The 17,708-nt window shown below is 38.9% G+C and overlaps 1 protein-coding gene across 1 annotated transcript in view; it reads left to right on the top strand.

The window, feature by feature from the left end:
• DGKB (diacylglycerol kinase beta) overlaps positions 1-17,708 on the top strand; it is a 1,145,939-nt gene that overhangs the window by 494,513 nt on the left and 633,718 nt on the right. The window contains exon 13 of the mRNA XM_055589891.1: positions 14,528-14,668. Coding sequence (XP_055445866.1) covers positions 14,528-14,668 — 141 coding nt within the window. The remainder of the gene's footprint in view (positions 1-14,527; positions 14,669-17,708) is intronic.

Raw genomic sequence — 17,708 nt, 5'->3', positions numbered from 1 at the left:
AAATAGCTCGGCTCGAATTGCATCACCTCTACTTGCTTTGTAGTGATGCTTCCTAAGGCATACTTCACTTTGCAGTCCAGGCTGTCTTGCTTTAGGTGAGTGATCACACCATCTTGCATATCAGGGTCATTAAGATCTCTTTTGTATAGCTTCTGCTTCTGTTAAGTCCATATCATTTCTGTGTTTATTGTGTCCATTTTTGCATGAAATATTCCCTTGGATAAACCCCTTAGATGTTGACAACAATATTATCTTTATGAAAAATGATTATTTTCAAACTAAAAATGAAAAAGTGTACATTATATTACATTGTTACAAATGACTAATGTCCAGCTACATAGAAGACAGCTGAGTAACCACATTTGCTTCTGTGTCGACATATATGTCATGTAACCCCTTGAAAACTCCACTGTACCCTCATGAGAAAATGAGAGTGAAAAAAACGAATGATAGCTCAGAATCCACACTTATACCATTTTGACCTTACAAATCCCCTGAGAGTGACTCATCTATCCCATGGGAGCCACAGGTCTAGAGACTTTCTGCCCTGACATTACAATGTAGAATATCAACGTGTGGGTAAAGAAGTGAGGGGAATTTTGCTAGCTAGCACTCCAATAAATAAAAAGTTTAAAGCATGTAATTAAGAAATAGGTGATTGAGTCATAAACCAAAATTGAGCAATCTGATGAGGAGTCCACACTGTTAAGTCTTATGCTGTACTCCTTCCCTTTCTGTTAAAGAAGTCATATATTTTTCCTTGGGTAATTATGTTGCTCCCTGCTTTTTAAAATAGATGTATACCTTTCATATGTGATATTTTGATCCCTTCAAAATATTAAATAATTAATATGCTTATAGCCTTTACCCATCAAATATTTTAGTTCCTCAAATAATTCCCCATATCTCATAAATTGAGAGGACTCCCCACACTTGCTGATTCTCTAAGTGAAATTCATTTAGTTTATTCTGATGTATGGTTTCAGCTTACCAGTGCTCTGTGCTGCATATTTTTAAATGGTACAGATTCTTACTTGGATCTAGAGATTAAAACTTCTGTATTCTCTGTTTCATTCTATAAATGGTTTGCACATTCAGACATAGCAAAGTTGTCCCTTATTTAAATTTACATGAGCAAGCAATACTGTCCTTGGGTTTTGAAAAAGAAGCGGGAACATTTTTTGATATGTTCTCTCTCTGAGTCAACAGATTCAGACTAATTGTGTCAGACTTGGAAGAAAGAGACAAGTTGAATTATTTTGGTAGTTTCATAAGAAATTCAAGTCTCAAAACCTCTTTTCTTTAGATAGATATAGTAAGTGCTACATGTAAGATGCCAAATTTATAAGGAGTAGAGATCAAATGGGGTTTCAAAATGGGGAAAAAATAAGGACTAACAGCTTGTACTTCATTTGAGATAATCACACATTCTGCAAAGACCTACTTGAAAGGAATTATAAGGTAGGCTATGTAACTCTCATATCACAAGAATAAATTAAACCATGATGCCTTTTCAAAGCGTGGCCTCCAATTTTAAAACATAGGTGCATAGTGTCCTTGGTAGCACTCTTTCTCATCCTATGTACTTTTCAGGATTACCTTCGATAGTCTTTTTTTTCTGGGAAATAAAGAACACTGGATAATAATAAAATTTTCAAGATCTGGGGTAACCTTGACTCAGAAACTATATATATATATATTATATAAAATTCCTTGAGACTTAAAATAATCTAAGTTATCTACATAAGATGTATTCATGTTTGAAAAAAATCACAAATTATTATTGAATAATGAGGTGCTATAATCTGCTTTGTTGATCGCTCTGAGAGTTCATCTATTTCATCACCAGATTACCAGCAGAAATATGATAGCCGTTCATGATTATATATAGACTGGATAATAAGGGCTTCTTAACAAGAAGACATACATTTGTATACCTGTGGCGGATTCATTTTGATATTTGGCAAAACTAATACAATTATGTAAAGTTTAAAAATAAAATTAAATAAAAAAAATAAATAAATAAAAGTAAAAACTATTATTCTTGTTAATGAACAATGATCATGTATTTGGTAAAAGTAAAATACTTAGTTTTTATAGAATAAAATATTTTAAGATAAACATAAATAGGTTTAAGTGTTATGAGTGTGTAGGTAGTTGTGTTTGTTGAACTTGTAAAGCCTAATGATCCACCTTAAAGCTCAACATTCAGAAAACTAATATCATGGCATCTGGTCCCATCACTTCATGGGAAATAGATGGGGAAACAGGGGAAACAATGTCAGACTTTATTTTTCTGGGCTCCAAAATCACTGCAGATGGTGACTGCAGCCATGAAATTAAAAGACGCTTACTCCTTGGAAGGAAAGTTATGACCAACCTAGATAGCATATTAAAAAGCAGAGACATTACTTTGCCAACAAAGGTCCGTCTAGTCAAGGCTATGGTTTTTCTAGTGGTCATGTATGGATGTGAGAGTTGGACTGTGAAGAAAGCTGAGTGCTGAGGAATTGATTTTGAACTGTGATGTTGGAGAAGACTCTTGAGAGTCCCTTGGACTGCAAGAAGATCCAACCAGTCCATCCTAAAGGAGGTCAGCCCTGTGTGTTCTTTGGAAGGAATGACGATGAGGCTGAAACTCCAATACTTTGGCCACCTCACGCGAAGAGTCGACTCATTGGAAAAGACTGTGATGCTGGGAGGGATTGGGGACAGGAGGAAAAGGGGACAACAGAGGATGAGATGGCTGGATGGCATCACCGACTTGATGGACGTGAATTTGAGTGAACTCCAGGAGTTGGTGATGGACAGGGAGGCCTGGCGTGCTGCAATTCATGGGGTCACAAAGAGTTGGACATGACTGAACGACTGAACTGAACTGAACTGAATGATCCACCTGGCATTGCATGTAGCAGATGATATATTGCTTTGGAACGTTTTGTTGCCCTTAAGTGCCTCTTATCACCTATTTAAATATATGATGATTATTAATTCTATTGTTCCCATGTTGTGCTCTTAGTTTTTGAATGTATCTCCTATGTACCATCTTTCCACCTTTCCCATAACCTCTTCTGCTTCATTGTAAATGCTAAATCCTTAATCCCAAATCTCTTTACTATTCCAATGACACATTTCTCATTTTACCCTCTCTAGAATCTATCACTTGAACTATTACCTTTACAAAATGGTTTTCTCATTTGGAATCCTTTTTTTTTCTTCCTTTCAAGAGGCTCACAAACCCTCAGTCATGGATCACTATTATGATCCCATATTTCAGTTCCTACGATTTGCGCACAGCATAACCAGAGAGAAATCTCATAAATACACAGATTTTTGCCACTATAAATTCCTAACACGAGGTATTTTTTTCTTTTATTTTTTGATTGGTGTATAATTGCTTTACAAGGTTGTCTTGGTTTCTGCTGTAGAACGACATGAATCAGTCATTAGTATACATGTATCCCTTCTCTTCTGAGCCTCCCTCCCAGTCTGCATCCTTCCCTCCCTCCAGGTCATCACAGAGCACAGAGCTGAGCTTCCTGTGCTGTACCACAGCTTCCTGCTGCTGCTGCTAAGTCACCTCAGTCGTGTCCGACTCTGTGCGACCCCATAGATGGCAGCCCACCAGGCTCCTCCGTCCATGGGATTTTCCAGGCAAGAGTACTGGAGTGGGTTGCCATTGCCTTCTCCACAGCTTCCTGCTAGCTATCTAATTTACTCATGGTGACTGAACACCCACGGGCTTCCCTGGTTGCTCAGTGGTAAAGAATCTGCCTGCCAGTGCAAGAGATGCTTGTTCGATCCCTGGTTGGGGAAGATCCCTGGAGAAGGAAATGGCAACTCACTCCAGTATTCTTGCCTGGGAAATGCCATGGACAGGGGAGCCTGGTGGGCTATAGTCCATTGGGCCTCAAAGATAATGGATACAGCTTAGCAACTAAAGAACAACAGGCTAACACCCAGTATTAACATGGTCTTAACACATCTTCAGCTTTAAAAAAAACATCTATTCTGAAAAGTATTCATTCTTGTTCCTGTCTCCTAGATGAATTAGATTAAACTTTTGAAACCTCCTTTAGTTTATTCGTATCTTTCCCCTCTCTCTCTCAACAGATGACATTTTTTATTTACATCACACACACACACACACAACAGACATTGTCTAACATAAAATGCCTCAGTTATTTCTCACACAATCCAAAACTCTTTATTACCCTTTCAGAGAATATATACTACTATATTCCAGATGAAGCCCTTCGTCTGAGTGTTCCATAAGGAATTAAACTAATTGTATCTGAAAATCAAATAATTATATTCTACCCAAATCTGCTTCTATGCCTATCATCTTTCTTGGTGAATGGAACCTGCATATTTATCAATTTCCCTACCTGAAAATCTTGGACTCTCCCTACCCTTCACTGCTTTTATCCTCACGTTTAATTAATTGAAACATGCTCTCTGTTACTCGTTGTAACTTCTTCTCAAACATTCTGCCAGTGTCATTTGACTCATCATTGTATCATGGACTTTTAGTTAGCATGACTCCCAGCCAGGCCCTACCCTTCTGTGTGCAAAATGGTTTTTCTAACACAGCAGCCTGATAATATCATTTTGGGGTACTGACTTTCACTGTCACCTGGTGGAATGTTTTTTAAACCTTTATTTTTCCAAGTAAACGTAAATCCTAGTTATTTAAAGTCAATTAAAGCTGAGTTCCCGGAGAAGGCAATGGCATCCCACTCCAGTACTTTTGCCTGGAAAATCCCATGGACAGAGGAGCCTAATAGGCTGCAGTCCATGGGGTCGCTAAGAGTCGGACAGGACTGAGCGACTTTCCTTTCACTTTTCACTTTCACACATTGGAGAAGGAAATGGCAACCCACTCCAGTGTTCTTGCCTGGAGAATCCCAGGGACGGGGGAGCCTGGTGGGCTTCCGTCTATAGGGTCGCACAGAGTCGGACACGACTGTAGTGACTTAGCAGCAAAGCTGAGTTCTTTTGTTTGGGGATGGTACAGGAGAGGTCTAAGTACAGGGAAGTCCTAATCTTTCTGCCTCCCTCCTACGCCCTCATCTCCCCACCCCCTGCTTCCCCAGGCTGGATACACCCCCTCCTGAAGTGCCCTAGCTGAGCCTCCAGGGCCTGGGCAGGACAGTTAAGAAGGTGACAAAGTCTGAGTTTCATAGCATTAAGTCCACGCCATGGGCTTCCCTTGTGGCTCAGCTGAAAAAGAATCCACCTGCAATGCAGGAGACCTGGGTTCAATCCCTGGGTTTGGAAGATCCCCTGGAGAAGGGAAAGGCTACCCACTCCAGTATTCTGGCCTGGAGAATTCCATGGATTGTATAGTCCATGGGGTCTCAAAGAGGACACAATTGAATGACTTTCACTCCACTTCACTTCAAGCCCATGCCATGCAGTTTACAGGAGTTTTCCCAGGTGGCACTAGTGGTAAAGAACCCATCTGCCAATGCAGGAAACCTAAGAGATACATGTGCCATCCCTGGGCTGGGAAGATCCCCTGGAGGAGGGCATGGCAAGGCACTTTGGTATTTTTGCCTGGAGAATTGCATGGACAAGGAGACTGGTGGGCGACAGTCCATGGAGTTGCAAAGAGTTGGGCATGACTGAGCACACACACATGCAGGCACATGCAGCTTGCATAGGCTGCCTCCAGCCCTCATTCTCTGTCTCCTTGCCCTATGCACCCAGATCCTTTTCATATACAACTGTTAGCTGTGACTTAACACATGCTTTGCTTACTCAGGACTCTGAACTTTTCTGCATGCTGTTTCCTCTGCCCTTATTTCACAGCAAACACAGTTCCTTCATGTCTCAGAGAGGGCTTCATTCTAATTCAAAAGGATATGCTGTGTTCCGTATTAGGGATGCAGTGATGGGAGAGATGGGGTCCCTAGAGAATGCAGCTGGGAAGCACCCTGGGCACCCTTGTAAAAATCCCACCATCTGCCGCTTGCAGGATAGCTGGCATATCCCTGCCTATCTCTAGCTCCTACCTGTGACTGTTGTAGAACACGCATTCCTAGAAATAACCCACTTCAGCTAAATTTTATTTCTTTTTGTATAAGATAGCAATTCACTGTAATATTTGTGACATTTGTAACATTTCTTTCTCTAAGAGTAGGCTAGTTAGAAGAGGAGGTTGTATGGTTTATTAGATGCTTCAAACACTCATTCTGTATATTCCTGTTGGGTTCCCAGGGTCCAAAATATCAACTTTATAACAGTAAAGTGAAGTGAAGTGAAGTCGCTCAGTCGTCTCTGACTCTTTGCGACCCCATGGACTGTAGCTCACCAGGCTTCTCCATCCATGAAATTTTCCAGGAATGAGTACTGGAGTGGATTGCCATTTCCTTCTCCAGGGGATCTTCCTGACCCAGGGATTGAACCTGGGTCTCCCACATTGCAAGCAGATGCTTTACCATCTGAGCCACCAGGGAATCTCCCTTATAACAATAAAGGTTCTTTATTAGCCATCAGTTTAGTTCAGTTGCTCAGTAGTGTCCGACTCTTTGTGAACCTATGGACTGCAGCACGCCAGGCCTCCCTGTCCATCACCAACTCCTGGAGTTTACTCAAACTCATGCCCATTAAGTTGGTGATACCATCCAACTATCTCATCCTCTGTCATCCCCTTCTCCTCCTACCCTCAAGTTTTCCTAACATCAGGGGCTTTTCAAATGAGTCAGCTCTTCACATCAGGTGGCCAAAGTATTGGAGTTTCAGCTTCAATATCAGTCCTTCCAATGCACACCCAGGATTGATCTCCTTTAGAATGGACTGATTGCATCTCCTTGCAGTCCAAGGGACTTTCAAGAGTCTTCTCCAACACCACAGTTCAAAAGCATCAATTCTTCAGTGCTCAGCTTTCTTCACAGTCCAACCCTCATATCCGTACATGACCGCTGGAAAAACCATAGCCTTGACTAGATGGACCTTTGTTGGCAAAGTAATGCCTCTGCTTTTGAATATGCTATCTAGGTTGGTCATAACTTTCCTTCCACAGAGTAAGCGTCTTTTAATTTCATGGCTGCAATCACCATTTGCAGTGATTTTGGAGCCCCAAAAAATAAAGTCTGACACTGTTTCCACTGTTTCCCCATCGATTTCCCATGAAGTGATGGGACCAGATGCCATGATCTTCGTTTTCTGAATGTTGAGCTTTAAGCCAACTTTTTCACTCTCCTCTTTTACTTTCATCGAGAGGTTTTTTTAGTTCCTCTTCACTTTCTGCCATAAAGGCGGTGTCGTCTGCCTATCTGAGGTTATTGATATTTCTCCTGGCCATCTTGATTCCAGCTTGTGCTTCTTCCAGCCCAGCATTTCTCATGACGTACTCTGCGTATAAGTTAAATAAGCAGGGTGACAATATACAGCCTTGACGTACTCCTTTTCCTATTTGGAACCAGTCTGTTGTTCCATGTCCAGTTCTAACTGTTGCTTCCTGACCTGCATATAGGTTTCTCAAGAGGTAGGTCAGGTGGTCTGGTATTCCCATCTCTTTCAGAATTTTCCACAGTTTATTGTGATCCACACAGTCAAAGGCTTTGACATAGTTAATAAAGCAGAAATAGATGTTTTTCTGGAACTCTCTTGCTTTTTCCACGATCCATCGGATGTTGAAAATTTGATCTCTAGTTCCTCTGCCTTTTCTAAAACCAGCTTGATTAATTTATAGAGCCTCAAATCAATCATAGGTATTGTTTACTTTGTGATGTGTTCTAAAAATATTTAGTAGCAAGCTAAAAAATATGCCATGATACTAGGTATTTGTCTTTATGCACTAGAACGGAAGCCCTGTGAAAATGGGATTTTCATCTGTGTTGTTCAATATTTGATCTTCAGTGCCTAGAACCTAGTTTTGCATGAATAACTAAAGGTCTTTAATATTTATTTAGTCTGGGGACTCTCTGGTGGCTCAGCAGTAATGAATCCACTTACCAATGCAAGAGACAGTTTTTTGTTTTTGTTTTTGTTTTTTTTTTTGATCCCTCTGTTGGGAAGATCCCCTGAAGAAGGAAATGGCAACCCACTCCAGTATTCTTGCCTGGGAAATCCAGAGACCTTGCTGGGCTACAGTCCATGGGGTTGTAAAAGAGTCAAACATGACTTAGTGACTAGATAACAACAACATGCTTATAAAGAATATGCTAGTTGCATACCTATTACACGAAAAGAAAAATCATTCATAATCCATTTCCCTATGAGAAAATGCAGGTAAAGATTTGGTAAATATGTATTTTTATGTGTGCATGCTTATACATGCAAGCCAGTGTATACAAAGTCTTCTCACAAACCTGTATTAAGTGGATGGCCCAAGGACTGATCTGAATGGAAGGTGAACGTTTAAGAGCTCTCAGCTATGGCTAGGATCTCTAATTTCCTTCCAGAAGTTTATGAAATAATCAATGTAATTACTCTCGAGAGTCTTGAAAACCAGAGTCTTAAAAGGTCATTTACTGAGAGGCAGGAGACAGATTTCACTGATTTGTTTTTTGCTCTCTAGTGCCGCAAAAGTATACTTAAAGCTTGAAATAATCCTGCATCAGGTTGCCTTTTAAATTGTGGGTGCACAACTGGTCTTTGTTTTCTTGAATGCAAAATGGAAATAATGTCTGACTTACTGGGTCGTGTGAGACTCAGAAATGTAATTTACATTAACAGTGCCAGCTATTACTGTTATTCACAAACAGGTCATCTTTCTGTATTTCAGTTTGCAAATACAGAATAAAGATCAAATTCAGTGCACTTTTTTCCCCCTTACAATATCATACACCCAGAAAGAGTATATTAAAATTTAAAGAGTATTATTAGGGACTTCCCTGGTGTTACAGTGGATAAGAATCTGCCTGGCAGTGCAGGAGACATGGGTTCGATTCCTGGTCCAGGAGGGTCCCATATGCCATGGAGTGACTAAACCCGTGGGCCCCAAATACTGAGCCAGTGCTCTAGAGCCTGAGAGCCACACCTGCTGAAGCCTTGTGGGCCCTAGAGCCCATGCTTAGCCAAAAAAGAAGCGCCACATGAGAAGCCTGTACACTGCACCTAGAGAGTAGCCCCTACTCACTTCAGCTAGAGAGAAGCCTGCATGCAGCAATGAAGAGCCAGCACTGCCAAATTAGTTAATGATTTAATTAAAAATAAAAAGTATTATGGAGATTTCATTTCGATGTGACAAATACAGGAATTTTGGTACCATGACTTTTCACATGTGGTGGTTTAATTCCCACACTTAGAGTATATTTAGGGAACTGAGATTAATTCAACCAACTCTCAGTTTGCTGCCTGTGGACAATGTGTCGCCTGCACTGTGGTTGCCACGAGCTCAAGGTACCACTGAAATCTAGATTTAACAATCAATTAAAACAATTCAGTTCTTTACTCAAATACCAGCCACGTCTCACGCTCTAAACAGCTGTGTGTGGTTAATAGCACTGTATTAAACAGTGCAATGTATAGAACATTTCTATCATTGCAGAATATTATACTGGCCAGGACTGATAGAAAAGTATTGTTTTTGCTGCTTTTTGAAAACAGCCTGAAGGTTGAAATAAGATGTGCTTGTATGCTCAGTCGCTGAGTCGTGTCTGACTCTTTGTGACCCCTGGGATTGTAGCCCGCCAGGCTCCTCTGTCCATGGGATTTTTGAGGGCAGAAATACCGGAGTGGATGGCCATTTCCTTCTCCAGGTGGTCTTCCTGACTCAGGGACCGAACTCACATCTCCTGTGTCTTCTGCATTGGCTGGAAGATTCTTTACCACTGAGCCAGCTGGGAAGCCTCGATATGTGATTATACTATGTGATAAATTGCTTGAGAAGCCCGACAAATTTATGGAAATTGAACCAGTATAAAAACTGGAAAAACCAAATTACCAGAGTGTTTTCTTGCATGATAACTTTAGAATTTTAATTTGTGTTATTAGTTTTGAATATTTCATTTTAATAGAGGAAGGGAAATAATGGAGATAACACTACTGTTTTCATTTTCTGTAATGCTAGTGTTTGAAGATAAAATAAACTGGAGCAGAGATGGTAATTGAACATGTACCAAGACAGATTTGCTAATAATTGAACCTTGAGACTGGAATTAAATGTATCTATTAGAACAGAACCTTTAAAGTCATTGTTTCAAGAAATGGAGTATCTATATCAGAATACAATGAAAATAAGGTGTTTGAAGAATTTGTTAGTTATTGACAATATTCAATTTGACTAATGCTAATTATTTTTGTACTTAAAACTTTGCAGAGAAGAATGTTTATATATATATATATATATGTATATATACATATATATAAAATCATCATAAAAGCATAAAAATGCCATCAGAGTACAATTTAATTATTCCCAATAAAACTAATAGACTCTAATTGCCATGCTTATTTTTCACTTATTTTGTACTTGGTTGTACCTTGTAATATATGTTATATGTGTATAGCTATATATGGGTCTGCAGACATAAATGGCATGTGTGCAGATGTATACACTTTCAATTTTGTGGGGAAATATTTAAAGAAGCATAACCTTGGGCAAGTCAGAGAATGTGTGCATTTGGATGTCAATCACATGATCTTCAGGACTAAATATTGACCACTTAAGGCAAAACAAACACATCTTGCTTTTATACCTAGCTTCACGTACAGTTCCAGTTGTGAACAGAGAGTTTCACCAGTGACTGGATGGGTTCAAATGGGCTTTGTTAAAGGGAAGTAGGCTTTTGAGCCTCTTCTTCAGAGGCTATTACTGCTAAAGAGAAGTGTAGATTTCCATTTACCATCTCACTTCATGAGATGCTGTAGGCAGGAAACCAGGCTTGCCATGTTCATTTGCCATTTGCACAGTCTCCTGTGTTTTCTGTAGAACCCGTAGCACAGACTGCTTAAAAGGAAAAAGACTTTTCTTCAGGGAAGTGTACTTTCTGAGAGATGAGTAAGTACTGGGTAAGACCTACAGCCAAATTTAGGGACAGGAAAAAATTTTTTACAGGGTAGAGTACGGATGTAAAAATAACCTCTGTGAAGACAGATTGAGGCCCTATGACCTGTTTTCAAAATATTAAATGAAAAAATAAACATTTTCATCACATAAGAAAAAGTGGGCTGATCTAAGGGAGAAGGTTGGGGCAGGAACCATCCCAAGCTTTTTTAATGCAATACCTTAAGGGTTAGTAGTCCAGCTCTCTATATTTTTTTGTTGTTGTTGTAAAGTAATTGTGAAAAAGGCCTTTGACATTTTATTTGTTTTCTCTGATGCACCCTATAAATCTTTGCAAAAAGTATACGTTTTACCTTCTCAAGTTTAGCTGAAATAGGGCTTAAGGAAAATTGGAATTAGTTCTTCATTGTGTGTTGTCATGTATGCCCATAATTTCTTTTTTAATAACTTTTCAATTCTTTTATATGTGAAATTATGATGCAATTCAAGGCATCATAAAACTTTTAGTTTACAACATATCATGAATTGCAAATGGCAGATGGTCATTTTGTCAAGCAGAAGCAATCTTACTAGAGTAGCATGTTTCTTGACCAAAAGTAGTATTAAATTTAAATTATACATTTATGTTCATGTTCAGTATGTACATGACATACAAGAAAGGCAAGCAGAAAACTGTGATACTCATGTTCTCCAAATTTTTGTGTTCAGTATTATGAAAACTGATACTGAGATACCATAACCTTAATTTTATAAATACAGATGATCATAAATGAAAAGATGTAAGTGAAAATAGATACTTTTTGTCTTTCTTCCAGATGAATGTGACGACACACGCTTTTTATTCTTTCTTATTTTGTGCTGAGTTGTAGTGTAAAATAATTAAATGTAACTTATTAAAGCATTTCACTGCCATAAAAGGGGGGCATGGAAGAGAGGATTAGCTCATCATGCAGGATGAGTTAGGTCATAGTTTATCCAACCATAATTCAAGTGCTGTGTTCTCCAAGTCTGGAAGTTATGGCCATGTGAAGGATCAGTGCCAAAATGTCTTTTATCATAGACTGAAACTGCTTATTCCTACAGCTGGCGAGGCTTTAGATGGTTAGTTAGATGTAGTCAGGTATTTTCTTTTTAAAGCTCAGAATTGTCTTCTATTCTCTGCCCTTGGTTTATAAAAGTGACCATATTACTTCGCATTAGATATACAGTGACACTTTTGTCAAGGGGAGAAATCAATTTATAACGTATGTATGTATATATATGTGTGTGTGTGTATCTTTTTCAATAACGGTGAACAGAAGAAGCATTAATGTGAAGCATAGAGGTATATTTGAAATAAGGCTTTGGTAAAAATGAAAGATATAAAGCACTGGTTTTCAAACTGTGGCCCATAATGAATTCAACTTAAGGGGTCTTTGACAAAAGAATTTTAAGAATGAAATAGAAGAGAATAGGTTAACAGAGGAAAGAAAATATTGGCACATGTAGGAAACCTACTAGTATATGTGTGTGTTTGTATTTGTGCTGAATTAAGATTTGATGCTTTTGAACTGTGGTGTTGGAGAAGACTCTTGAGAGTCCCTTGGACTGCAAGGAGATCCAACCAGTCCATTCTGAAGGAGATCAGCCCTGGGATTTCTTTGGAAGGAATGATGCTAAAGCTGAAACTCCAGTACTTTGGCCACCTCATGCGAAGAGTTGACTCATTGGAAAAGACTGATGCTGGGAGGGATTGGGGGCAGGAAGAGAAGGGGACGACAGAGGATGAGATGGCTGGATGGCATCACTGACTCGATGGATGTGAATCTGAGTGAACTCCGGGAGTTGGTGATGAACAGGGAGGCCTGGCGTGCTGTGATTCATGGGGTCTCAAAGAGTTGGACACGACTGAGCGACTGAATTGAACTGAAGATGTAAATTGTTTTTCTTACTTTTTCTTCCTATTGGCCTTGAACAAAAATAGTCTGTAAGCTATTAATGTAAAGAGGACAAATTTGCTACTTATGAAACTCTAGCAATTAATTTCACTAAGGTTGTTTGTCATCTGTAAAATGGTAATAATGCAGTCTCCTTCACAGGGGTAATGGGAGAGTTAAGTAAGATGATGTTTCATGCTCAAGTGCCCAGCATGGTTCCTGCCACATATCATACACTCAGTAAATGACACATTTTCTTAGTAGTAACCTTGTGACTACTAAACTAACTTCTGACTTTTCATAATACATGAAATTGTATTCCTGGATATCTTGAAATGGCTGAAGGAAATGACAGGTATTTTATCAGTTACACATGGAAGGAAATAAACCAGAGCAACAGATGTCGTTAGGTTGAGGTGTGCTGGTGAATGACAGATGAATGACCGGTGTCTAGACTGTATTTGGTTAAGGTTATTCCTTCTGTTCCAGTAACTCCTGGTTGATTAGGAACCATGTAGCTATTAGTCCCATTAGCCATCTCACCCTCATACTTTTCATGTGACCAAACAGACCTCAAAGGATGATTGGGGTTTACCTTGTCAGATGCATATGGTCTTGTTTCAGAGGCTTCTCTCATAAGATGGAACTATTTATTGTGAAAAGGACTCAGCTTATTTATCATCATCCAGATAATCTGCAGTCATCAGCTCTTATGACTAGGCATTCACGTTCACTACCCTTGTCTTGGGGGTTTCCCTGGTGGCTCAGATGGTAAAGTGTCTATCTGCAATGCAGGAGATAGAGGTTCGATCCCTGAGTTGGGAAGATCCCCTGGAGAAGGAAATGGCAGCCCAATTCAGTATTCTTGCCTGGAAAATACCATGGACGGCGGAGCCTGTTAGGCTACTGTCCATGGGGTCACAAAGAGTCGGATACGACTGAACGACTTCATTTCACCCACTTCTTCACCCTTGTCTTGGAATAGGCACAAAGAATAGGTGTCAGAAATAAAGTATGGACCATATTTAAACTGCAGTTGTGTAGCCTTACCTCGCTAATTAAATCTGTCATGTTTATCCAGGTTTTTTTGTATGTTCTTTTTCTCTTACCCATGGGAAGATTCCTTGATGGCGAAAAGGATGTCTTTTGCATGATTGGACATAAATGCATGTTTTTATGTATGAATGATACCTGGTTGTCAGTATATAAATCATATTGTGACGGATTCACATTTCCTCAGCTTTTTTTTTTTTTTTTTTTAATGAAAGACCATTTTTCAGTCTTCCAGATGATTTACAGCTGTCACTGCCTAAAGTGGAGAAAGGTAGAATAGGGAAGTAGTGCTTCATGCTTTGGATTCTGTCCACCAACCAACCCTGGGTAACAGAATTCTGACCCACATACCCTCCAGTGAGTCTGCAGAGCAGCCCCCGTGTCCCTGAATGCCAAAGAACTCTCTATTACTTAAAAGAGTCATGGAATGTCTGTCTCTGTTATACTAGTACCAGAGGTTTGGGTTGTTTGATGCCTTAGAAACATACAGTTCTTTATATGGTCTATGCAATCATTATCTCTCCATTTCCCTTTTTCGTTTGTTTGTTTGAGAGCACTGTGAATTTCTTTAAGTATGTAAAGACAAATTTTTTTTTTCCAGGTCTGAAAATGAATAAAGGTGCCATCACCCCTCCTCGTACTTCTCCAGCAAACATGTGTTCCCCAGAAGTAATCCATCTGAAGGATATAGTCTGTTACCTGTCTCTCCTTGAAAGAGGAAGACCTGAGGATAAACTGGAGTGTATGTGCTTCTTCATTTAATTTACTTATCATGATTGGGGTGGTGGAAGGGGCTGGATATTGACAAACTTAAAATTGTTTGTACTATGGTTGCCTACATTCTTATTAAATGAAGTGACCTTGGTTATTAATAATAAAAAATCCTCCAACTGAAAATCAGACAGTTAAAAGATATTAAGACTCTAGCAATTTTAGATTATTATTGATCAAAGTCCATTTATTACTGAGTATTTGAGTATGTTTATCAATTGACTTATTTTTTTAATTTACTCAGTTTGTTAACCAGGTTATGTTGAAAAGTATCTTTTGTGTTCTTTTGAAAAAACGCTTACTTCTAATATATAAAAGATCTTCTCATTAGTCAGAAAGAGGGTTCAGTTCATTATACACAGTCAACCTGAGCCTTTCTCTTTGGAAATCTTCCTTGAAACCTTCTGCACTAAGTTTCTTTGCTAGGAACAAATAATTTCTTAAATGCCAAATATGAGAGTTTCATTTCTAGAAACTGACTCTGAATATTATAATTAAAGAATAGCTATTTTCCTTCTAGCATGTAGCAGGCACTTCTGATAGAGAATTTCAATCTAGTTGAAAGGAAATGTGATCTCTTTAATAAAATACAGTTATTGAGCTCTCTCTGGTGGCGGACTGTACTCATTGCAAGGCAGGAAAATACTTTTTTTAAACCTTTACTGTAAGCCCAATCATTTAATAATCTATTCTGTCTCTAAAGTCCTTGCTAAATAGAGAGCTGGTGGTTTGTTTGGTAATCTGATTAGCCTGGTTATATTAGATAGCATTAAAATGAATTAAACATTCTTGCTACTGGAATGATAGTAAAGACAATGAATCCTAAATTTGATATTTCTAAATCAAATGTAGAATATTATGAGAGCTCAGAATTATGGTTAGGTAGCATGCTTGGTTAAATTTAATGATAACTTTTTAAATAATATTTCTGTTACTAATAAAGAATTTAATATATGATTATTTAAGTCACACCTGCTTAGGTTATGAATAAACCATATTAACATCATTCTTTAAATACATATTTATTAGTTCTAAATGTTGAATATTTGCATTTCAAGATTTATTTGTATTCCTAAGAACCTGTAAAAATCTCTCTCATTCCAAAATAAATATTAATGTTTAGTGAATTCCTATTGAAGTAAAGGCCAGCAAGAAAGTTTTCTCAGGTGTTATCAGGGCCAGGTTTGGGATGATTTTAAAAATCCAAAGACAAATATTCTATTCCAGGTCTGAGAATGAATAAAGACAACATGACTTCTCCCAACATGGTCTTTGTGTTCCAGTTTAATTATTTTTAGGCCAACTGAAAGTATTTTGTTTTTAAGGTAGAATTCCTAAGAGGTATGTTTTGGTATGTTTTAAGTTCTCTGTTTGAATCTTTGAATCCATAGTCTTTGTCTGCTATTGCAAGGCAGAATGTTAACCCAGGAATGATTCAAAAACATTGGATGAATCAAGTCAAACCTGACCTGTCGCCCACCTTTCTTCAGTGTTATCAATCCCCTTCTGTCTGTTCTTTGAGTTTTCCAGCAATTTTTTGAACTTATAACATTCAGTTGCATTTTCTTTTTGTCTTAACCATATCTTTAGATTTTCCTCATAGACAGACCTGTTAGCTCCTGACATTACTGCTGTGGTTTTTACCAGGTCTGCAAAGTAAATGCATTTCAATCTCAGAAGCACATGAAGGTACCAGCTATGTTGTGGTTTTCTTCTCTACCATCCTTAAGTTTGGAGGACTTTAACCTGGTTCTTACTCATCTGGAGCTTGTGTTTGTGTCTGTTTTTTAAATGCCAGTGCTTGGCTCCTTGCTCTACCAATTAAATCAGAAACATTTCTTTCATGTACTTCCCTAGCCATGTACTTATACATTATCCCTTTTACAATTGCACATTTACAAATTCCTATATACAGGTCAGGAAACAAAAGTTAGAACTGCACATGGAACAACAAAATGGTTCCAAATAGGAAAAGGAGTACATCAAGGCTGGATATTGTCACGCTGCTTATTTAACTTCTATGCAGAGTACATCATGAGAAACACTGGGCTGGAAGAAGCACAGGCTGGAATCAAGATTGCTGGGGGAAATATCAATAACCTCAGATATGCAGATGGCACCACCCTTATGGCAGAAAGTGAAGAGGAACTAAAAAGCCTCTTGAGGAAAGTGAAAGAGGAGAGTGAAAAAGTTGGCTTAAAGCTCAACATTCAGAAAACTAAGATCATGGCATCTGGTCCCATCACTTCATGGGAAATAGATGGGGAAACAGTGGAAATAATGTCAGACTTTATTTTTTTGGGCTCCAAAATCACTGCAGATGGTGATTGCAGCCATGAAATTAAAAGATGCTTACTACTTGGAAGGAAGGTTTTGACCAACCTAGACAGCATATTCAAAAGCAGAGGCATTACTTTGCCAACAAAGGTCTGTCTAGTCAAGGCTATGGTTTTTCCAGTGGTCATGTATGGATATGAGAGTTGGACTGTGAAGAAAGCTGAGTGCTGGAGAGTTAATGCTTTTGACCTGTGGTGTTGGAGAAGACTCTTGAGAGTCCCTTGGACTTCAAGGAGGTCCAACCAGTCCATCCTAAAGGAGATCAGTCCTGGGTGTTCATGGGAAGGACTGATGCTAAAGCTGAAACTCCAATACTTTGGCTACCTCATGCAAAGAGTTGACTCATTGGAAACGACTCTGATGCTGGGAGGGATTGGGGGCAGGAGGAGAAGGGGACGACAGAGGATGAGATGGCTGGATGGCATCACTGACTCGATGGACATGAGTTTGAGTAAACTCCAGGAGTTGGTGATAGATAGGGAGGCCTGGTGTGCTGCGATTCATGGGGTCGCAAAGAGTCAGACACGACTGAGCGACTGAACTGAACTGAACTGAACTGAACATTTATATGTTGTATTACAGTTACAGATTCTGAAAAGTTTTTCAATAAGTTTTTTAAAAAAATTTAATGGTTGTTAATTGGTGTGCCTGTGTACTTAGTCACTTAGTTGTGT

Source organism: Bubalus kerabau, chromosome 8, assembly GCF_029407905.1.
Source record: "Bubalus kerabau isolate K-KA32 ecotype Philippines breed swamp buffalo chromosome 8, PCC_UOA_SB_1v2, whole genome shotgun sequence".
Taxonomy (NCBI): domain Eukaryota; kingdom Metazoa; phylum Chordata; class Mammalia; order Artiodactyla; family Bovidae; genus Bubalus; species Bubalus kerabau.
Note: the sequence above shows the minus strand (reverse complement) of the source record. Positions and strands in the feature narration are given on the sequence as shown.